This window comes from Artemia franciscana, chromosome 8 (genome assembly GCF_032884065.1).
Source record: "Artemia franciscana chromosome 8, ASM3288406v1, whole genome shotgun sequence".
NCBI lineage: Eukaryota > Metazoa > Arthropoda > Branchiopoda > Anostraca > Artemiidae > Artemia > Artemia franciscana.
Genome location: NC_088870.1, coordinates 19,548,676 through 19,573,000, shown reverse-complemented (window position 1 = coordinate 19,573,000; position 24,325 = coordinate 19,548,676). Strand labels below are relative to the sequence as shown.

Here is a 24,325-nt window from a genome sequence, read left to right as displayed (position 1 = left end):
TCGAATTGTTTCGATACCTAAAAACTAAAAAAACATAAAAATGGTTAATATCTAAAAGTGAGCTATATCTAAGAAACTGGTTAAGCCATCCCCCTTCCCAAAAAAAAAGTTAATTAAAACCTAAAGACAACCAAAAAAATGTATCGAAATGTTCCAATACCTAAAAACACAATTTAACACTATACACAAGAACTTCAAGCACTAAAAAAACTTAAAATCAAAATTTAAAAACTTAACATCCCATAAAACAAAAATGTAATAAATGCAAGCTTTAACCAAATGCAAAAACAAACCCAAAACATGTTTATATTTTTTCCTTTCTTTTCTTTCTAGCATTTTTTTTTTAACAATCCATGACCATGAATTAAAATTATGAGATACCGATCTTACTCCCAATGGTCCCCACCCCACGAAACAAACTAAACTTCAAATATAAAAACCCGAGTCCTAGGCTTCAATCAAGGAAACTTAAACCTGACAAACACTATATGGCCCTAACCACAACAAAATTAAATCTAAGTGCAAAAATTGACAACAGATAAAAATTTCACCTCATAACAGAAAAAATTAAACACACAAAATCTTAAAACCAACGCGCACAATCGAATACTTCCTAATACCGAAAGTTAAATGCAAAACTCACAATTCAAACGCTTTAGAAAAACTCCATATACTAGAAAAACTTTAAATCTAAATACAAAAACTAAATCGAAATACCAAAAATGTGAATGCAAAAACAGAAATCTAACAAATGAAAAACTTTAACCACCACACATAAAAAAAAACAAAAACCTCCAATACTAAAAATTTAAAACAAAACTTAACGGGAAAACATAGGCCCAAACACAGTAGTGACAGTAGTAAAACATTATATATGATTTCGAACCTCACAAGCAAAAACACGAAACCCAGTTTAAACCAAACTTAATCTAAAAAAGTCAAACTCAATACATCGCAAAACTTTGACCCCTTAAAACATAAATTGGTACAATATTCAAACTTTACCTTAAAAGTAAGGTGTTGAGGAGGAGTAACACCCTGAGGAAGGGGCGCTCCCCCCCCCTCATATATGTAATAATTTCTGTTCGTTTTGAGTTTTAATGTTGCTCCTTAATTTCGGCATAAACAATCTTTTTCTATTTAATTTCTGATCGCTTTTTCAATAATGCAAGGATATCTGGCTCCATCTCCACGGAAAATCCCCCTCCCAAGGAAATGTCCTCTGAGCAAGTTCAAACCTTTCAAACGTTTACCCCGGACAATTACCCTTAAAACCTCCACCCGTAAAATTGAGTCGATGAAGAGAAATCAATTTTGTATAGAAATTCTGACAAATTCCCCAGAATAAATTTCCTACGAAAAGTTCACCCCCTGAAAACTCCCCTCTCCATGGAAAATTTTCCCGTGCAAAATCCCCGCATTAGAAAATTCGTCCTCTCCTCCCTACCCGAAAGATGTATGCTTTCTTCCCAATAGCGAATACCATGTGTAAATAATGGGAAAGTTTTGTAACAAGACCTTTCCCCGGGGGTTGTGGAGGATCATGTTATCTCCAAAGACATATCTATTGGGCATTTCAACTATGCTGAATAAAATAACCATTTTGGAATTTTGATAAGATGATCTTGGGAAAGAAGTAGCATGATAGGGGTCTAATTGCCCTCCAATTTTTTGTCACTTAAAAATACCACTAGAACTTTTAATTTCCGTTAGAATGAGTCCTCTCCTTATGTACTAGGCCCAGTGGGTCGATAAGATCCTCCCTGGGGACAACAGAAGAAAAAATAAACATCCATGACCTCTGGCAAAAAAAAATTCCATATTAAGCTTGAAACCATTAGGGTAGGAATCTCTGATACGCTGAATTTGGTGGTGTGGTTCTCATCCAGATACTATAGGGGGTGTCTCCCCCTTTTTTCAAAATTCAGGCTAATTTTCTTAGGGTCGTAAACTTTGATGGGTTAGACTAAACTTAATGGAACTTATATATTTAAAATCAACATAAGAATCTAATCATTTGAAAGATCTATTGGTATCAAAATTCCGTTTTTTAGAGTTTCGGTTACTATTGACCCGGGTCGCTCCTTAATTACAGTTCGTACCACAAACTATTTGACATAGCATTGGTTATTGGGAACCATACACACGTTTTCATGTGGGATTTTTTCTGGTGCGTGTGGGGCGGGGGGTACGTGAGAGGTCAGAATACAGGTTCTCGTAAACGACTTCTTTTTTCCCACGGTTCTTTCTAATTAATTTTTGGGAGGTTTCTGGTGAATGCCCCCTCTCCCAAAAAAGCATAAATGATTAACTACATATGTATCTGTTCAAACAGGCATCCAATTTTTTTATTATTATTACTGAAATGCTTCCTTTAGTAAGTTTGGGTCTCTTTACTTCCTGAATTGATAAATTTTCAACTAGATACTCAAAATAAGATATTTAATAAAAATGAATATTGGTAAAATATGACCAACCTGACTTAAAAGTTTCGCACAGAGAGAGGAACAAAACATAAGCGTTGATCTTGATATAGGAACGCAGGTGATGGTTAAGCTATACTCAATTCCGTTCCTGAAGGTTATAGAGCGACATACTCCACCTTACGCCAAGCATCCCCGGTAAGGATCATCATGCGTTTCATTCCCTCAAAAAATGGCTGCCAACGTCCTTGAGGAAGGCATCGCACCAAATGAGCTGAAGATACCTACTTACTTCAGTATCAACGCGCAAAAGTTCTAACCCTTATCCCTCAACGAGGCCAGTCAGAGAAGATTGACAGCACTGTCAACCACTTTCTCCGCATTGGTGACCCTCCTGAGTAAGAGCGTAAAATTAAGTGAGTCGAAGTTCGGTTTGTCCAAAGTGCCATACATGGATAACAGAAGTAACAACCCCTAATTTCAATGATGTTGAAGTCTATGATTTGAAAAATACCAACAACATTTAGAAAATTACTAACACGAATTTTAGGCTTTGTCTTGCCACTCGTGTTTTTACCCTAAAGTCATAACCGCGTTCATAATCTGCTAAATTATATTTATCTGGTAAAACTCACGCTAATCTTCTTTTTTTTTTTTTTTTTTTTTTTTTTTTTTTTTTTTTTTTTTTTTTTTTTGGTCGATGGATTTGACAATCAGTTCTATATGATTTCTTCCCACAGGACAGGCATTAAGCTCTTTGACACTAATTTTCTTTGTTGGGTGTAAAATAAACAAACTTGGATTGCTAATCAATAAATCAAAACGATGAGTACCATACTAAATGATCAATTTGCTTTTGAAGCTTATGGCCTTAAAATGCAGAGCCCTTTCTAGTCAATAAAAGCACCGCTTAAGGAGTATTTGCTGGCCAAAAAAGGGGGGATCGCTATCCATCAAAATTAACTAAAAATTCAAAATCAACATTTGCAGAGAATTAATATTGGGAAAGCTTTAAAAAAAAGAAGATAGGAGAATTTTATTTTCAACAAAACATGAATTAATGAAAGATCATAGATTATCACATGAACATCAAATAGATTAGACTAACGCACACCTTACTTGCACTCATATCTAAGCATTACAAAGAGCGGCAACTCCTGGTAAAACCTTTCCTTCCAAAAGCTCAAGACTAGCTCCCCCACCAGTAGAAACATGACTGACTTTACTTTCAGTGCCCCATTTAGCAGCACAAGTAGCAGTATCGCCACCACCAATTATAACAGTGGCACCACGAGCTGTAGCATCTACAGCTGCATCCATAATTGCTTTAGTAGCGTTGGCAAATTTTTGAAATTCAAAAACTCCAATAGGGCCATTCCATACAATGGTTTTAGCTTTTGAAATAGGTCCAACAAACTTTTTAACTGTTTCTGGTCCACCATCAAGACCCATCCAGCCAGATGGAATCCCATCAGCAATTTTAGCACTTCCAGTATTTGCATCTTCAGCAAATTTGTCAGCTGTTACGAAATCAACTGGAAGATAAATAGTAACGTTCTTCTCTTGGGCTTTTGCAACGAGTTTTTCTACAATTTTAGCACCTTCAGCATCAAAAAGAGAATTTCCAATTTCCATATTGTTTATTACTTTCAAAAATGTGTATGCCATTCCACCTCCAATAATCATCTCATCAACTTTATCAAGAAGACTCTCAATAAGTTGTATTTTATCAGCAACTTTAGCACCTCCTAAAATAGCAAGGAATGGTCGGTCTGGATTATCAAGCGCTTTAGCAAAATATTGAAGTTCTTTTTTCAGCAAAAATCCTGAGGCTCGAATGTCAAACCCATCTCCCATCATAGAGCTATGAGCTCTATGAGCAGTGCCAAAGGCATCATTAACATAAACATCTCCCAGTCTTTTTAAGGAATCACGGAATTTTGTCACATCTACTGGGCTGGCTTTTACTTTCTGTCCTGAAGCATCAATTCCTTTCCCTTCTTCTTCTACGTGAAACCGAAGGTTTTCAAGCAATATAATAGAGCCCTGAGGGGGGTCAGCACACTCCTTTTCAATTTCAGCTCCAACACAATCATCCAAAAATTTGACATCTTTACCAAGAAGCTTTCTGAGTTCTTCAGCCACAGGTTTCAAAGAATATTTAAGCTCTCTGCGCCCATCAGGACGGCCCAAGTGTGACATAAGCACAACTGACTTTGCACCGTGCTCAAGAGCATACCTAAAAAAAAGACAAATTCACAATTGATCTTCAACTTAAATCATTCAATATCTGCAACTGGTAATCTAGAACTGGATGTTCTAAGAACATCTTTTGAATAGACAAGGGTATGTTTGAGTTATAAATAAGCTTATGTGACAAAAACTATCAGAACTTAGTCCTTCGAAAAAAGTTAGGGCCCAAAAGGGTTAAATGACTAATATGCTCTTTAACTGAGGACAATCCAAGAGAAAATCATCAGTATATATTTGCTGTTCATTCACAAATACCAATTTTTCATAATCTTTACACAAAGACCACTTTTTTTAAACTTTTTTCTGATATTTTTATATAAGGTATCTTAGAAAATGTAATAGCTTATTTTAAACCAGGTTGCAATGTCCAGGTTGTTTTAAGACTAATTTCTAACAAAAACTACAGCTATTATGACAAGTAGCTACTCATAAAAAGACATAAAATGCACTGTCACTAGCCAGATACCATTATATCATTCACAAAACTTTCAAGTCAATGATACTGAAAAAAAATCAATAGAAAACCCCTCAAAGAAAAAGGAAAAATCATCAAAAACGCAAAAAAAAAACTACATAATACCCACCAATATTTATAATAATAAAAGTAAATGTGAAAAATATAAATAAATTCAAGAATAAATCTATAGTAAATAAAATAAAAAAACTAAATTATATTCCATCTCTAAACTATGAATGCTCCTCCAATGAAATCAATTCAAATCTTTTATTAAATAACTGCTGATATATCCTCCTGTAAGCTAGGAAGGCTGCTCTGACCACTGATTAACCAATTCCTCAGTAAAAACTTAACTTCTAATGCAACTTTACTCTTCACAATACTAAGTCTAGGTAACAATATATTATGAATACAATACATACATCAATATACATACATTAATAGTATTCATAATGAATACATTATGAATAACAACACATATTATTTTTATTTATTGCAACAATTCCTGAATATTAACTTTATTTGTTTTTAATCAATAGAAAAGAGAAGAATAGACCATCCGGGATTTAGCAGCATATAACCTAATTCAAAACAACTTTGGTCTAAATGCAACTATCAGTATAAATGCCAATGTTTATGGATAACTTGTGTTTGTAATTGCTTATTGAAAAGGATCCGCTTTAACCTTTTAAAGATAAATCACTTATTGTAATTTCTATTTGAAATTATAGCGACAGTTGTTTTACATCAATTCACAAGATAAACAGTTACCCACCTCCCAATAGCCAATTGATTGACAATTTCAAAGCCAAACTGGCCACATGAAAAAAAATTGAAAACCATAGAATGGACAACAAAACCAACAGAATAGGTAAACTCCATAGTTGTTGTTTAAAGACTTAAGGAGGATTTTGAACAACTGTGAACAACCGAATTCCCAAACTACCTGCAATAACATTTGATGATGTTACATTGAAATATGAAAAATCAAAAAAAAATTCAAACTAGTCACCACTCATGGTTACTTGAGTATGCTGTTTCATGAGAAATCTATTAGTATTAGACACTTGCATACTCTTTGTAGGTAATACTACCTCTGCAGATACCTTTCAGGTCTTAATCCAGCAAAATATGAATTACAAAGAAAAATGGGAGAAATATTACACAGATTTAATTGCACATTTCGAACTTAGCCCTACAATTGATTATATAAAATTCTCAGAGAAAATAACAGAGAACATGATACATGCCTTGAACAGACCTTGAAAATAGCCAAAGAAAAGGGAGCCAATATCAACAGAACAATTGTTTATCTGAAAAACCTGAAATACCATACCATGGTCACACAAAGCATCATAATTTATATGATCATTTGATACTAAGGGAGTTAATAATCATATAATAATAATAACAATAATAATAATAAAAAGGGAGTGCTAGTGAAAAGCTTGCTTATTTTCGAATAGTCATCCAAGGATACAATAATAGAAACTGACACACCTCTATATGGGCTTGGAGCAACTCTTCTTGTGATGTAAAGTATTTATTTTTACTTTAAGAAATTTAAATGAGGCAGAAGAAAATTTTCATAAACAAAACAAGAGCACTTACAATAGCATTATGCATGCAACTGGTTTGACTAGTGAGTTTATAGTAGACCATTTGAAGGTTTTTCTAACTCCAATAAAGTTCATCATCACAGCACTCAGTTTCTCCAAAACCACATTTACTGCAGATTGACACTACAAATTTTAATGTAACATGAAAAGGCATTGCAATGACAGATGCACTTTTGCGTTTGCGTTACCAGAATTAGATTCAAAAATTAAATGTGAAACCAGAATGTTATACACACTCCTCTTAGCACTTTAGCCATTAGTGATCACTGCCTTCTTGAAATAAACCATCCATCTAAATCTGAACAAAACAATAGAGCTTACAGACCTGGCTGTAAATTGATGGCCTAAAGACATATCTGACTGTCCATAAAGAAGAGGCAAACAATGGGCTAAAGTACTAACAACACAGTTTTGACCAGGAATAGTATCCTTGTTAAGACTGATAAACCACAATACCACCTCTTATGCCCCAGCAAATGCTTGAAAACAGGGGTAGATAAAGAATTTATGTTGAAGGGCCACCAACAAAACTATACCTTCTCTATCATAAATATTTACTCTTCCACCCTAATAATTACAGCAACTTTCTACCTTCCAGAGGGGGGCACGTTCCCCCTTTGCATCCACCCGACCTTGAAGACATTCATTAGTGACAATTTGAAATACCAAAGAACAAGCTATAAATGACAAGCTAAAAAGACAAGCTACAAATGAGGTCCACAAAAGAACCAATATTAAGTCACATAACCCCAGATTACCCTAGGGAGCAAGTTGTCACATATATATTTAGAGACCCTTTCTGGGATTACATAGTCCTTGTAAATTAATATAGTAGGAGTTTTAATGTTCCTTTTTATCACCAGCATAACTTCAAAGGCATTATCAAGGAATCAAATATCCCTTGGATGCCTACAAATACCACAAATACTGATATCCAATGATAATTCGTAATTTTACCCTGTTATATTTAAATCTTTTACAGACGATTGGGGCATAACGAACCATGCTTCATGCCCCTAGTTTTCGTAATCAGCAGAAACAACTATCCCAACAATGAAATGCATCACAGAGAAGGCATACTAAACTAGGATAGATGAATATATAGCATTTCCTGAATATAGAAACATCCCATTTGACAATTTTGCAACTTCTGTCCAAACCACATTTTTATGACCAGACACTTAAGATAACCCATCTCAACTCATCCTTAGGATTTGACTGAAGCACAACCCATAGCAAAAATTTCATGAAGATCAAAATAATGTGACAAGATCAATAGGAAAAATACCTAGATGAAGCAACAACACAAAACCAAATTTGATCAGCCCATAGTAAATACCCTTACAGGGAAAGGCTGGGTAAAATTCTGTTCAATTGTTTTGAGATGGTTTGGGATCTAAACTTAATTTCAACTCCTTCGCTTATCCCTATCCCAGGAAAGAATACCCTGTTAGTCTTCCCTCATAGTGGTATTAGGGTAGATTTCATGAGTTTGCCTACCCATGACTCCAAAGAGCAAAGCAGGGCCACATTGAGGAGCAGCAACCCTTTGAAGAAACTATAACCTCATAAGCAAAACATGGGTTTTGGAGTTTTGTTTGTACAGGTGGGCTTTTTTGGCCTAAAACCATGTTCCTGGTTATGTTTCATTATGGGCTGCATACCCATTGCAGTCTAATACTTGCAGCCATGAATGTAAAAGGAGTTGGAGGTCATTGGCCTGAGATTGCTTGTGCAGTATGTTGACTCTTGTTGATTAAAGAACATCACCAAGTTCAGAAAGCAATGTAATGACCGAGGTATGCCTAGGCTTTAACAAAGTCTTCCTGCGGCTGGAGATTCTGAGAACTTTATATTGTCTGGTTCAAAATAAGTTTAACTACTTTGAGAAGACATGAGGAAATTATTAGACCTTACCCTTCACTGATAGGACCCATTGCTTTTCTTGAAGCATGACAATTCCAACGATTTGAATAACATGAGAATCACGACATAGAACATTACAATGTTGAAAGACGACTATCATACTGACATTTTGACTATGTTGAATATGTTTTCAATTACACTATTCCAAAGTTTTAGTAATAAATCCCCCAGGGTTAGTAAGCACCAAATTAGATAATATAAATTTTACCTATCCATACAGGAAGGATGGGGTGTATAGGTAAGGAGTAAGGCTATCGACAAATAAGGAAACTCTCAAGTCTTACCTTAGGAAGGTAAGGCAAGAATTTTCGATTGCTTTCTTGATGACAAAAAAGTTGTCTGGGGACTTCCTATTGTCAGGTTCTTAGTCAGTTTAAGTGCTTTGTATAGATTTGAGAAGAGATTGCTAGTCCCCTGACCTGCACTAGTGGGGCCCATTGCTTGAGGCTATAACAATTTCAAAGATTTAGATAGTATAAAAATTGCGACACAGAGCATTACAAAGCTGAAAGACAACTATCATACTGACTAGTAATTTCATATGTTTTGAATCGCACTTGTAGGGAGTTCCAGAAATTCATGCCCCATGATTAGGAAGCATAGAATTAGGTGATACAATTTACTTATTCAGGCAGGAAAGATAGGGTGTATAGGCATGTTGAACAAGGAAGTTTTTAAGTCTTCCCTAGAATGAGAGGGTACTAATAACAAAATTCTAGCTGCTTACTTGACTACAAAAAAGTACAAGGCATTAGCTATGATAATATACGCTTCTGTAAAACTGACTAATGAAAACAGTAGTGAAACAGATAAATTTTATAATGTTGCAAGAAAAAACAGACAAGGTCCCATGTAGAGATATGATATTTTTATAGACAAATTTATTGCCAGGGTTGGTAGAAAATAGGGATAGATAGCATCCTGTCTTGACTAACTTTGGTGTGGGAAGGAACAACAACAATGGTAACTGGCTGTTGCAATTTTGAGAGTAAAATAACTTATTTAAGGCCGCTACATTATTTGGTAAAAAAATGAACCATGAGTTAAAATAGTACTTGTATCATGGTAAAATGGCCAACCTTTTTGATTATGTTATTGCAAATCAAAAACTGGCAGGATCAGTCCAAGACATTAGGGTATTGCTATAGATGTTAAAAGTGAAGATGACCATCTAGTTCTGTCTATAGTTAATTTTACAGCTGAAATTTAGGAAAGGTAACTACCTTCTAATTCTGATGTTGATAGATGCGACTATGAGAAGTTGAGAAGAACTTTCCCAGAACTGTAGGATATGAAACTAGAGATTTTAGAAATTGACAATGTAGAAAATACATGGAATAATTTTGAGAAAATAGTTTGTGAAATAGTGAAAGACATCCTAGAGAGAAAAGTTAGAAACACAGCTACAAACATCAGTGAAAAACTTTTCTTTGAATCCAGAAGACATGAAATGGAAGCCATGGACAAAAATACTAAGGATATGGATGATACAACCAGATGGCAAGACATTACCATATGGTTCCAAATCTCACATACAACAAGATATTATATTGGCATGTTAATAGATTGAAGAGAAGTAGTCAATCTGGACCTACCAGAGTTAAAGATGGGGATGGGGCCTCAGTTACTCATAAGGAATTTTTTCAAGAGAGATGGGCAAAATATTTTGAGAACGTGTTAAACCATGATAAAGTTGAAGGAAATACGATAAAAAAGCTGACAAGCGTTTCAATAGTTTGTAAATGCAATAAAATAAATTTAGTAAGGAGAGGTAGACACAGTACAAAAAATGATTGAAAGATAATAGGGCCTCAGGTGCTGATTGTGTGAAAAATGAGTTTTTAATACAGTGGTTGCAAAATTACAATTAAATTTCAGGAAATTTTATACTCCCAGATTACTAATTGAAAAGTGTTTCAATCATCAGACCCCTTTAGCCTTTAATTTTGTAGATTATAACCAGGCATACGATTTGGAAAATAGAAAAGCTTTAGTTGGAAATAGAAAGCTTAAGTCTTATCCTTGTGCAGTAAAACAGATAAGAACATTAAAGTGATTGATGCTATAAACAATAAATGCTAATATATTGCTAAATGCTATATATTGATGATATATATTGCTGCAGTTACATTAGGAAGTGAGGTTAGTAGTTTGGTTCAGTTTAAAATCATGGTTGTTTTCTATCCCTATTTAAATGAATCATTTATTAGCTAGGCAAAATGTGAACACACCACTTGATGGGCATTTTTCTCCTCTTTTCAAATATACTAATTGCTTCTCTTGCAAATTCTATTTTTACCCCTTAGTGACACATTGGTCCCTATCATTTGCTGATAAAAACTGGTTCCCATGAATTCTGAAAACTGTTTTAAGACAATCATAAATACTTGCTTATCTCCATAATGAAAGTGCAGTACTTCACTTACCCCCTCCCCTGATAGATAAATACACAGCCCACAATAGATGTTAAGCCTTTTTTTTAATAATGTAACTTTTTTCTTCCTGCCAATCGAATTAGTATTTACTGTAAAATAATTCAGAGCTATAGAGTAAACTGTCTATATATCCATCAAGGGGGGGGGGAGGTGAAGAAAAACAATTTTAGGAACAAAGATAAGTATGTTGAAGAAACAACAGAAGGAGTTATCATAAGAACATTGGATAGGGCTCATTTAATTAAAAATTGAAAGTTGTACCCTTTCTGAGAGTTCCAATAGGTTAGAAGGCAACCAGGAACCATCTCATGCCCTTTTTAGCTGACTGCCCTAACTGAACACCAAAAACATCTAATAAAAATTTTGAGACAGCTATTTTATTGAAAATAGTTGAATAACTATACCTCTGGGGATGACCCCCAGCAGCCACTGGGACAGGGGCAATAAATCATGCAAGTTTCCCTTCGTTTACACATAGCCTTGTTTGTTTTACTATATTAGTTAATTAACATGTAGATTTTACCATTTTTTTAATTCTTAGTTAACTCTGAATGTTTTTTTGACAAACAGATTCAAAAGGACATATTTGAAATATATCACGAATTGCTAAGGGTATTAAGTTCAAACTTTCAGGGCATGTTGAACTAAATCAAATGACTAAATGTATTAAGATTATCAAAAGGAGCATATGGGCAATATCTCAGGGATAGCTAAGGATATTAATTTCAAATTAATAGGGACTGTTGGGCAGAGTGCTTACTGAATAAAAAACACTCTGAGCCTCTATGTTTTAAGACTGTGATTAAGTGAACTGATGGAACTCGAAAATCCCATTTTAAATTGAAAATTTATATTTAAAAAGTACTCAAGTATTCATTGGTGGAAGATACAGCTTTTAATATCAGGCTGTAGCCTCTTGAAGATGCTATAAAATGTTTGCTAGGATTTTGCTCTATTTCCTCTAATTGCTTAGAAATCTTAGAAAATGTCTAGCTCTTTTTCACAAGTGTACTCTATGAAGAATATCGCTTTTAGAACAAAATTGGTACTATCATGAGCAGGAGACAATAACCTGCAAGATGATTGCAACCATTTTTCAATATGTTTTTCTGTTTTCAAACAGTCCCACAGAATATTTTCAGCTACCTGAAATTTTTACAAATTTTTTGCCAGAAAAAAATCATTTCAGATTGCCATAGAGACCAAATTGACAAGCTGGTATAATTAACCTGCTATTTCCACCAATGAATAAGTGCTATTTGAAGGGTTTTGACAATCGACAGTCTCTAGAGAATTGAGAGACAGAAGGCTACCCGAACTTCAACTTTGAACCCCGATGTTTTCAAGTTCACTTAATCACGGCCTTAAAACAAGGTATCTGCACTGTCTTAGAAGATGCTAAGGATATTCACTTGAAACTTTTAATGCATGCTGGATTAAATAAAAGTATGCTATGTGTATCCAGCTTATCAAAAGAGTGTGTCATAAATATCTCAGAAAGGGCTAAGAATATTAAGCTGAAATTATCAAGGATTGATGAATTGAATGCAGAACTGAGTTGAAAACACTAATTACCTCCATATTTTCAAAACAGGGTATATACACTGTCTAAAAAACAACTAAGGGTGTTAAATTGAAACTTTTAAGGCATGTTGGATTAAATCAAAGAATACTGTGGGTATCCAGCTTGTCAATAAGGTGTTTCTGCATCATTTCAGGGATGACTAAGGTCATTTATTTGAAACTTCTGAGGAATGTTGAGAGGGTGTTGAACTAAATCAAAAGACACTTTTTGGATCCAGGTTGTCAAAACGGAATATCTTCAATATCTTTGGAACAGCAAAGGGATTTAGTTGGGATTAGCAGGGGATATTGAACTAACTCAAAAGATATTAAGTGCATCCAGGTTGTCAAAGTAGTATGTGTGCAATGCCTCAGGAACACTTAAGGATAGTAACTTGAAACTTTCAGAGCATGTTGTACTAGATCAAAAGATTTTTTACTGTTAAATTAATGAGAACTGAACTTACTACTGAACAGGAATAATTGAACCTGGAAACACTTCAAAAAAAGAAAACAGCTGCAAACTATCAGAAGTATCAAAAGGTACAGAATGAGGCCATCAATTCCATCAAACAACTGAAGAAGAGTCATGAAGAAAGGTTAGCTGAAAATATAAAAATAACCCCAAGCTGTTTTGACAGTATGCTTCAGTCAAATGTCAAAATAAGCACTCAGTCCCTGATTTGACCCATCATGGTCAGACAGTTTCAGACCTGGCTATTAAAGTCAAGATCCTAAATAACCAGTTTGCATCAGATTTCACACCAGAAACTGCTAGTCAGCTCCTGGCTCCTCCCTCATATACTGTTTCTCAACCAATACCACCTCTTGAGCTGACTGGAGTCTTTTTTGAAACAGCTTGCTTTGTTGGAATTAAATAAATCTGCAGGGACAGATGGCCTCCATCCCCATCTTTTGAATGGGTGCAGAACAGAAATAGCATACCCATTCTCAAAGCTCATTAGACTATCTCTTGATAGCTCAAAGCTTCCTACAGAGTGGAAAGTGGCATATATTACCCCCATTCACACAAAGGGAAGGAAAGATTTGGCAGAAAACTACTGGCCTATTAGCATTACCTCTGTTGTTGTTAAGCTTCTTGAACATATTGTCAACAAAGCAGTTATTGAGCATCTTGATCAGAATCATCTTCTCAACAGCTCTCAACATGGTTTCCAAAGCAACAGATCAGTTGACACTAATCTGCTCAAGTCATATGACTATATTACAAAACTACTGGAGTTGGGAATCCCTGTTGACATGATCCTTCTTGATTTTTCAAAAGCATTTGACAAAGACTGTCATAAGAGACTTGAGCTCAAGCTACAATCTATTGGTTTGGAGAAAAAAATTCTTAATGGATTCTGGATTTCTTGAGAAATCATGTTCAGCATGTAAGACTATTTGATGCAGATAACAATCCTATCCTCTCCTCCTCTCAGATTGTTATCAGTGGGGTTCTACAGGGTAGCGTGCTTGGCCCCACCATGTTCAATATTTTCATAAACAATGCTCCTCTAGCACTCAAAAGCAGAATAACACTATATGCTGATGATTCCAAGGTAATTGGTCCATCTAGCACTCTTGAGGATACTTTCTAACTTCAGAAAGACCTTGATCTCCTTAGCATGTGGGCAAAATCTTGGCTACTCACTTTCAATATGTCAAAATGACATGTTTTACACTTTGAACACAAGAATATCAATACAACTTACTCTCTTTATGGTCAGTCCCTTTCTCCAGTGTTGGAAGAATGTGACCTAGGAGTAATTGTTGACAATCATCTTAAATTTAGAACTCATGCAAAGAAGGTGGCAGCATCAGCTAGCTCATCACTAGGGCTCTTAAAAAGAACAATTTTCTCCTGTTCTCCTAAAACTCTGAGCCTTTTATATAAAGGACTTGTTTGGCCAAGGCTTGAGACAGGTATGTTCCTTGCATCACCCTTTTTCAAAAAAGATGTTAAAATTCTCAAAGAAGCCCAGAGAAGAGCCACTAAGATGGTGAGTGGACTGCATGAACTCCCTTACCCTACAAGGCTATGCAAGCTGAAACTCTCAACTCTGGTTTATACAAGAAGACGGGGTGATGCCATTCTGGTTCATAAACTTATTAATTCAAGGAATCCTGGAAAGGGTTAGGTTAGGAAAATAAAACTTTTAATAATGAATCCAAGGCAAAAAAAAAATACTCTAGAGAGGTATTGCCAAGCTACTATATAAACCCTCTTCTGATTTCTAAATCTTAGAAATATGCCTGCTTGACAGGTCTACACCCATTGGAATTTTAACACAACAAAATAATACCTTAATTTTTAGTTTTCATGCTTTTCTTCCTCTGGTTTTATTTTTGATAATAAATCTTTTAAGCCTCATAAATTGAGATGGAGTGAAGTTGTAAAGCTAAAATACTTTTCTTGTATTCATTAAGAAGAAGATCTGTTTTGCAAGGTTTCAGTTTTATAACACAAAGATTTTTAAAGGGCCATCAAAGGTCAATTCCTCTAGAGCAAGAAGAAGTGGTGGTAGGTACTTCAAATACCTTCCCAAAACATACTTTAGTCTAGAGATCTGTCCCTTAAAGTTTAATTTTCCTAACATAACCCCTTTCTAAGATAGTAAAAAGTAGCTTGTCTAGAACTATACCAGTTTTTCTTTCATAGGCAACAGACCAATGATACCATATCTTGAATAATGATAGTTTTGTGGTAAACACTGAGTAGTTCATATAATCAACCAACAAATAAAAATAACATACCACTCAATGCCATTTTTTATGCTCTTTCTAAATATATCAAATTTCCTATTTCATGTTAGGATCTGTATTGTTAAAGTTTTAGAATCTACAAGCACTGATTTATCATGATTAAGTTGGATAAAAAAAAAATTCAAAACAATTTCTCCATTGACCATGTTTCTTCTGTTGGCTTTGATATTTTTTCAACATATAGCTGAAATGGAAGTTTTTAAGTGGCATTACAGAATAAGATGAAAAATTTTGTAAAATTCAATTTTAGTGACTTCTGGCTATCTCAGAAAGGGGTTAGGCTAGGAAAATGAAACTTTCAGGGATGGGTCTACAGGCTAAAGTATGTCCCAGGAAGGTATTCTGAAGTATCTACCTCCTCTCCTTCTCTCTCTAGAGGGTCCCAACCTTTGATGACCTTCAAAATATGTGTGTTATAAAAGTGAAACCTTGCAAAATAAATCTTCTGCTTGAATGAAGGTTGAAAAAATTGTTTTCCGCTTCACAAATTTGCTCAATCCTAATTAGTAAGATTTTAAAGATATGCAAATACATTTCCTAAATTTTGAAAAAAAAACACTGATATGGCTCAGAATTTTACTCAATAACAGGAATTGCACTTTCAGAACTAAAGGCAGAAAAAGCAATTGGTAATTGAGAATTAAGGTAAAATGTTGTTTTGTCAAAATTTCAATAGGTATAGACCTGTCATGTAGGCAAATTTTAGGGCCCTCTAGAGAGAGAAGGAGTGGGGGTGGGTACTTTAAAATACCTTCCTGGTACACACTTTAGCTTGTAGACCCATCCCTGAAAGTTTCATTTTCCTAACCTAAACCCTTTCCAAGATAGCAAGAAGTCAATTAGGCTAACTAGAATTTTATCATTTCATTTTCTAGACCTAAACCTTTACTGAGATAGCAAGAAGTCAATTAACTAGAATTTTACCAGAGGAATTATTGACCTCCATGCTCTGGCATCCATAAACTGGTATGCTGCATTAGTCTAAGCTACCTTCTATTTCAACACATTGATGATAAAAAAAATGCATTGGCCAGTAGGCCTATTCATAATTCTTGAAGCTAAGAAAAAGTATTGATAATGACTGGTAGGAAAGAAACATGCCTGAAAAGAGAAGTTAAATGAGTTAGGTCTATCAGTTGAACCTAACTTGGCTTACCTTATTGTCTCAAGTGCAGCAGCAATTCTTTGATTGTTTGTGATTTTTCCTTCTTTTAAAGGAACGTTAAAATCTACTCTCATAAGAACCCGTTTGTTTTTCAAATCAACGGCATCAATGCTTAATTTGTTAAAGCTCATTTTGTTACACAAAGATCAAGCTAATAATTTTTTTTTTTCACAATGTCCTTGGATTGACTTTTACCGACAACCAGTGTTGTCAATTTCAAATCAAGATAAGGTGGGACTGAGATTTTCGCAATTTCAGAAGCCGAAAAACGAAGGCCTTCAAAGGCCTACGTGGAGGCGTATTCCATATAATTCAATTTGAAAATTCAAGTTTTCTCCAACGAAAGTAAAGAGTAACAGCAAAATTTAAAACAAACAAAAGTTATTCTGTACATCAAGGGGGCTGCCTCCGTCTCAACTACCCACTCTTTACGCTCCTCCTTTACGGGAAAAATTATGTTCGTTTTAAGTTTTAGCGTTGTTTTATACTTTCATTGAAGTAAAATTCTTTTATTATTTGATTTCGGTTTGATTTATGTAGCGTGCTCATGGCTTTTTATAGAATCAGCCAGAATGCAAGAAAGGGTGCCACCCTCAAACCAAACTCTTTAAATCAAAATTTAAATTCATACAGAAATGCTTCAAGAGAAGGAACTTATTTACTAAATTTGCAGTTCCTAGTGTCATCTTCTTCCTCCTCTTGGTAAATTTTCTGATGATACATTTGAAATGTCCTTACTTTATCGCTTCATCTCTGTGTTGATATGAATGTGGAAAAAAATCCTTTTTTGTTACAGAAGACAACATTATTCTGCCAAAAAAGAGAAAAGCTATCACCCCGCAGTACCTTTATTAAAGCTTAGTCCAACTGAATAGAAATTGGAATTTACCCTTTCATGAACCCCTTTCTATATGATAAAGTTTGAATTGTTGTCTCAATTTCTTAAGCAAGGCTGCTGAGTCATAACCTTACGCTGTAAAACAATTTAAAGGCTTTGCGTAAAAAGCATGTGTCTCAGAAGAGGACAGCCACTAAACCACGAAAAAATTTGCAGTGGTTTAAATATATTTCTTATTCCATACCAACGGTTTTTGTGTTTGAGCAGTAGTTTTGAGAAACCCAAGAAAAATCCAAATCTTAAACAAAAAGGGCAATGGATTTAGAATAGAGGTAGCAACCTTCATATACGGTATAATTTCTGTTCGTTTTAAGTTTTAATACCGCTCCCTACTTCTTTAAACTAACATAAAGAGCTACCACGACAAGTTTTTTTTTTAGACAGGATACAGAGCCATTATGGCAAGTTTGTGATGAATCAAAGAACAATATAAACAAAGTTCATAGCCAAGAACTAGCATAAAAGATAAGACAAAAGTCAATTATTTGTTAACTAGGACCTGTTATACAGAAAAGCATAAAATGAAATTTAAAAAAGAGATAAGGTGCTTATTTTGAGTCAAGATCTGTTGATAACAATAACTAACTGAAAAAAATTAGTTAGAAAATGAAATAACTAATGGAATTAAAAAAAAAAAAAACTCCATACCCTTTAGTCTAGGACTAATCAAAAGCTAAGCACAAAAATAAAGTGCAAAAATAATGAGGGAACAAGACATTTAGCATGTTAGAATAGGTCCTTTGAGTACTGAAGCACTCTCAGAGCCTCACGAGTTTTGCTATTAATTCTATAATTCTCAAATGCTTTCCCCTTTCTACTTTCATTCTTTTGGTGATTTTTTCTTCCAACTTTACAAAGGAAACATATTGCTAATTTTTGGTCACTGAATAAGCCTCTAACTTTAAGTAATGAAAAAGTATTCTACGGCAACGAAAACTAACAAAAAACTTACTATAAAAAAGTGATTAAACATCCTAAGCTCTAGCACCAATTAAAAGCTAAAAACTTTAGAGAATTATCGTGTTGTAAGAAAATAGTTAAAAAAAATCAAAAAGAGAAGTTTCTCAAAGAAAAGTAAAGCGCCATTTCAAAACTTAAGCCAATTAGATACAAAGTTCTATAATAACTGAAACTTTAAACAACCAGAAATCACCGTGAATGAACAAGAAGAACCAAAAACAAACAGAAATTAAATAAATATGACAGTTACATGAAACATAACGATACCAGACACTTATATGCATAATTAGAAAAAAAATCCTCAGACGGATAGAAATTAAAATGAATAATCGAGCAAAGTTTCAAACAAAAGTACTTTTAATAATCAGAGTAAGGATATTCCCTCCCCTCCCCCCTAGACTATCTAAATGCCACTGCATCATTTGTGCTTTACTTTAAGCCAAACATATTTTAAACGTTTTTGTTTTATAACTAAGACAGTGAAAAATAAAAAATTCTGCAAGATAAAACTTTGAACAGCTGAAATTTCCAGGACTTAAATTAGTATACATTATTCATTCAGTTTATTTTCTTTAGTTTTTTCAGTCTTCGTTTTTGTCGTCTTTATTTTATTTAATCTTTTAATGTGTTCCTATGTTTTAAGATATTAAAACGCACTGTTAAAAATACATATAGTTTTCAATAGAGTATAAATGACCCAATAGCTTTTAAAAGGCTTAGGGGTGGGTGATTGAAACCATACATGGTATTTTAGTATAAAAGATCTAAGGCCAAACCAGCCAGCCATGACAAAATAAAGGAAGAAAAAACCGCAAAGAGAAGAAGAAAACAAAGGGGACTACGGCCAGTAGAAAGAAAAGACAAACTAAACGACGGATATTCTGCCTGTATAAAACAAGGCGGCTTCAGCACTAAATATGGAAGAAACTTGATAAAGAACTAAATTTTAAATCTAAAACAATCTGTAGGATCTAAAGTAAATGAAATCTAAAACTAAAAACAATAAAAAGTAAGAAACAAACCAATATCTACTTAAACAATTAATACTAATCCGATTGGAGTATTTCTATGAACAATTACGAATGACCTCAGTGAATACACAGAAGCAACTGCATAAAAAATAATTGATTCAAAGCAAGCATCAATGTTACATCTACGTAAAATTCGCTTAAGTTTTTTACCTCGGCTTGGTACATAGAGTAAAACATATATGCCCATTTGTCATTTGTCAAAAGAGTGTATCTCAGGAATAGCCTAGGGTATTAAATTCGAGCATCCAGTGAATGATGGGGAGAATAACCAATTGACCAATTGGAAATATAAGCATGCTACTACTAATATTCCTGGTAATGCTGCTGCTACTACTACTACTATTACTACAGCTACCACTACTAGTACTGCTACTGCTGCTACCGTAAGTAAGATTATAAAATCCCGAAAAAAATACGGTCAGATGCACGAAATTCCTTGTTCTTGTGCTAAATTAAATTAAAAAAAAAAAAGTCTTTTCAACTGAAAGTAATGAGCAGCATTAAAACTTAAAACGAGCAAAATTATTACATATATGAGGGGGGATTTCCCCATAGTCAATCCTCGCTCATCTCACTAAAGTCCAAAGTTTTTTCGAATTCTTTAACAGTAAACCCTGAATCACAAAGGCTGTCTAATATAGCTCTTTTGAAAGTACTAAAAACCTTTAGCGTAAAGACCGATGTATTGACTAGGAGGCGAACCCCTCATATACGTAATAATTTCTGTTCGTTTAAGTTTTAATGTTGCTCTTTACTTTCAGTTTATAAATATCTTTTTTACTTAATTTCTGATCATTTTTTAAATAAAAAACGATCCTCGTGGGAGGGGGCCGTGTCGCCTTCCAAGTTTTGGTCAGTTAAAAAAGGCACTAGAACTTTAATTTCCGTTCAATTAATTTTTGTTTTAATGTCAACCCTCATACGATATTCTAGGACCGCTCAATCGATATGATAACCCCTAGGTAAAAAAAAATAATAATAAACATGCATCCGTGATCTTTCTTCTGGCAAAAAATACTCAATTCCACATCTTTGTAGATAGGAGCTTAAAACCTCTACAGTAGGGCTCTTTTATACGCTGAATCTGATGGTGTGATTTTTATTAAGATTATGCAACTTTTAGAGGGTGTTCCCTCTTTTCCGAAAATAAGGTATTCTTTCTCAGGCTCGTAACTTTTGATGAATAAGACTAAACTTAATGAAACTCATATATTTGATATCAGCATAAAAATCCGATTCTTTTGATGCATCTATTCGTATCAAGATTCTGTTTTTTAGGGTTTCGGTTGCTATTGTGCCGGGTCGCTCCTTACTTACAGTTCGTTACCACGAACTGTTTGATTTGATGTGGGAAGGACACAGCAAAATTTAGAAATAAAGTGCAACAACCTAAAATTGTCTTATATTACTCTTTTAAACACAATAAAAATCAGAAAATTTTGTATCAACTTTAGCAGAATATTTATTTCACCTTCTGCATCATAGTACATTTTTTGATCAAACAAAAATAATGGACACGCCTGTTGGATTTCTGCGAAATTGTATAAGTTTAAAAAAAAGGTCTATAGGGGCACTAGTATTAATGGAGCTGATGGGTAATATAGATTAAATCCAATTTACAACAACTTGAATTTTTCGGAAGCATAAAAAACCTAAAATTAAAAATTCCGAAAAAAGTTGTAAAATTGCATTCAAAGAGGAAGGGTTTCTACCCCCAAAGAGGAAGGGTTTCTTCCTCTTTGAAAATTCTACTGGCAGACAAATACAAAACTTTACGTACTAAATTTGTTTTTGTCTTTATTCTACAGGTTATCCTAAGCGTCCCAGCTAATACTATTCGTGTGCTATCTTTGTTTTTTTTCTTAGTTATTTTCTAAGGCATACCAAGTCAGAGAGCTTATCTTTGGATTGAGTCGGAAAATGAATCCCCCGAGCCAAGGAACACATCGAACAGCAAATTAGTGAAGGTGTTTTCTGACCCATATTTAATGTTTTTGCTCAATGATGCTTTAGAAAAAAACATTTTTTGTGGGGTCAGCAGTGGCTCGTTGAAGTGAACTATGATATCATATATTATCTACTATGAGTACATCTCCACATGTAAAATTGAGTTGCCAGTGAGAACATATGACATATAAAACGAATTCCATATATGTTTTCCGGTCCCTTATAAAATTCCCTTCCCTTATAAAATTTTCCTGGAAAGTTCCCCATGAAAGTTACTGCCCAACAAAAAATTCTCCTTGTAGAAAACCGCCCACCCCCTGAAAATCTCTCCTCCCCTGAAAAATGTCTATATTTCCGAATAAGAAAGACTGTATATAGACATTCGGCTTATTTCATTTTTCCTTTTTCCAGGAGATAGGGCGGGGTGATAATCATTTCCAGTGGCATTGTCCTTGAAATTTTCAACTATGCTGAACAATATATCTTTCTCAAAAGTTTGGTTGGATGTATCTGAAAGGATAAGGGGCGTGAAAGGGGGATTAGTTGTCCACCAGCCTTGTTAGGATTTTCGACGTGTAACCTTAAATTAGATATTCTTTTCTTAGACCACACTGCCGTTCTATGACGAAGAAATAAACTTTCAAATGGGGATAAATCCATTTATTTAGACAGTGAAAAAATAGGTACAAAAGTCAACATATTTCGATAACATATATAGTGACCGTCATCAGTAGAATTTTACTATTTCTACTGATGATGGTCGCTGTATATGTCATCAAAATATTTGGGCTTTTGTACGTGTTGGTACTTGTTTTTTTTACTCTATAAAAAATGGATTATTTTCATTTGAAAGTTTATTTGTTAATCTCGTTAGTCCCTTAAAAGGGAACTCGAATTTTTAATTCACGTTTGAATGATCCCTTTCGCTAAGACCATTGACTCAATACCATCACCCCTGGGAAAAAAAAAACAAATAAAAGACAAATAAACATGCATTCATTAGCTTTCTTCTGGCAAAAAGAAACTGAGTTCTGTATTTTTTTTTTTTTTTTTTTTTTTTAGATAGCCGCCTGAAGTCTCTACAGTAAGATTTTCTGATACGCTGAATGTGATGGTGTGATTTTCATTACGATCTTATGACTTTTTGGGGGAGTTTTCTGTTGATCAAAAATCCGGCTCTGTTTATCAAAATTTTCTCAGACTTGTAGTTTTTGATAGGTAACGCTAAAACTTAAGAAATTTTATATATTTGGAATAAGCATAAAAAGCCAATTCTTTCAATATATCCATTTTTTAGTGTTGCAGTTACTATTGGGCCGACTCGCTCATCACCTACAACAAACGCAACAGTCATCACTTACTATAAACTCTATTTTATCTGCTGCTGACGGCCAGGGTATATGTAAAGAAATATATAGAGATTATTTCGTTGTGATTCAGTGTCTAGTAAAAGGATTTCCCCTATTGAACGATTATTTATACGAATTTTACTTCATTTAAAATAACTGATCGAACTCAGTTTCAAAAGCTTGGAGGACCAGAAAGTAGTCATCGCTTCTAATTGTAGATGTCAGAAACTATTCTTTTGTTAGTATATGCTCGTGTAGCCTTTTTCCTATCAGTTTACACCTATCTAAAATTTTCCAGACGGACACGGACTCCATATAAGCCACTGCCAAGAATATGATTTGCTGTCTTTCCCGGAATTGACACATTTACTATTAAATCATTTTGATGGGAAAAATGATTTTTTTTTCTTGGGGGGGGGGCTCAGTGTTACTGAAAACTATTTGATAATTTTGAATCGTTATGCTTAAACATGTTCAATCCCTTTTTTGCGATATGGAGTTATGAGTGTCATCTAGACTAAAAAAAAAGATCCGTCGGTTAGTATATTCTCGACGAGGTTTTTAGTCCACTAGCACTGAAGCTAGTGGTTTTGGATTAACGTACCCAGTCCCATTTCACCCAGTTGTGATTAAGCATACACGTGTTCAGTCCACATAAGCCAAACTCCTCTCCCCAGACTCAACAGAAAATATAAACCTGAATAGATTAGAGTACCAGAAACTTAATGGATAATGTTCAGAATATGAGCCTCTCTTTGACAGTGATGAAGAAAATGTGGTAGAAAACACTCAGGAATATGTGGCCGTTGAAGCGTCTGAAGGAACAGAGCTTGAAAAAGAGCCAAGGTGTAATACAAGTACTCAACCTGACGAAAGATGAAAGAAATCAAAGAAAAGAGGAAGGAAACTAAAAGGCATTACTTGTGTAAAGAGAAAAATACTAAAGTACTCAGGAAAGGATTATACAAGCTATAGATACAAAAATCATGACGAAAAAATGTTTGAGAGTCTAATATATTCTGCTTGTACAAAGATGTTTTGGAAACTTGTTTTCTAAAAACGGCAGCTTCGAGCCTACAGTCTCGCAGGTCATGTTATTGTAACGTGCGTTAACGTTAACGTTAACGTGCGTTACTAAACGTTCCTTCTTAAAGTATTGTTTTCTTTTTGTGAAATTATTTACCTAAAGCTCTTAGGGAAACAATCAATGAATGGATAGCACTCTTATAGGAAGCAATTAGTTCGTATCGGTACTCAGAATTTGGTGATAACTTGATTTTATAGCTTGAAAACGCTGAATTCCGTGCTATTGACTAATGGTTTTCCTCGGAATTGATAGGTGTGTGCTGCAGTTACCCAAAGAGTTTGTCTCTACTGCCCAGACGTCACCGAGAAAAAAACTTATGGTAAAGTCTGAGGACTATTGAATTTATCTAATATAATACACTTGACTAACTATTTAAGGCTAAAGTATGTAGCCTTAGAATTCTTCAATCCAAATTATCAAGTAAGGTCAATGCTGCTAATTAGGTC

At 34.3% G+C, this 24,325-nt stretch overlaps 1 protein-coding gene across 1 annotated transcript; it reads right to left on the bottom strand.

Annotated features, from left to right (window-relative positions):
- Positions 1–3,444: 3,444 nt before the first annotated feature.
- Positions 3,445–16,814, bottom strand: LOC136030109 (probable phosphoglycerate kinase). The gene is made up of 2 exons (XM_065708787.1): positions 16,599–16,814; positions 3,445–4,662 (listed from the first exon to the last, which is right to left on the bottom strand). Exons 1-2 carry the CDS (start codon positions 16,736–16,738, stop codon positions 3,555–3,557), a joined length of 1,248 nt encoding a protein of 415 aa, XP_065564859.1. The 5' UTR covers positions 16,739–16,814; the 3' UTR covers positions 3,445–3,554.
- Between the last annotated feature and the right edge of the window lie 7,511 nt (positions 16,815–24,325).

Coding starts and splice junctions, on each gene's coding strand:
- LOC136030109 (XM_065708787.1), bottom strand. CDS start 16,738: ATGAGCTTTAACAAATTAAGCATTGATGCCGTTGATTTGAAAAACAAA. Junction 4,663..16,598: donor GCTGCACTTGAGACAATAAG/GTAAGCCAAGTT, acceptor TCTTTTTTTTAG/GTATGCTCTTGAGCACGGTG.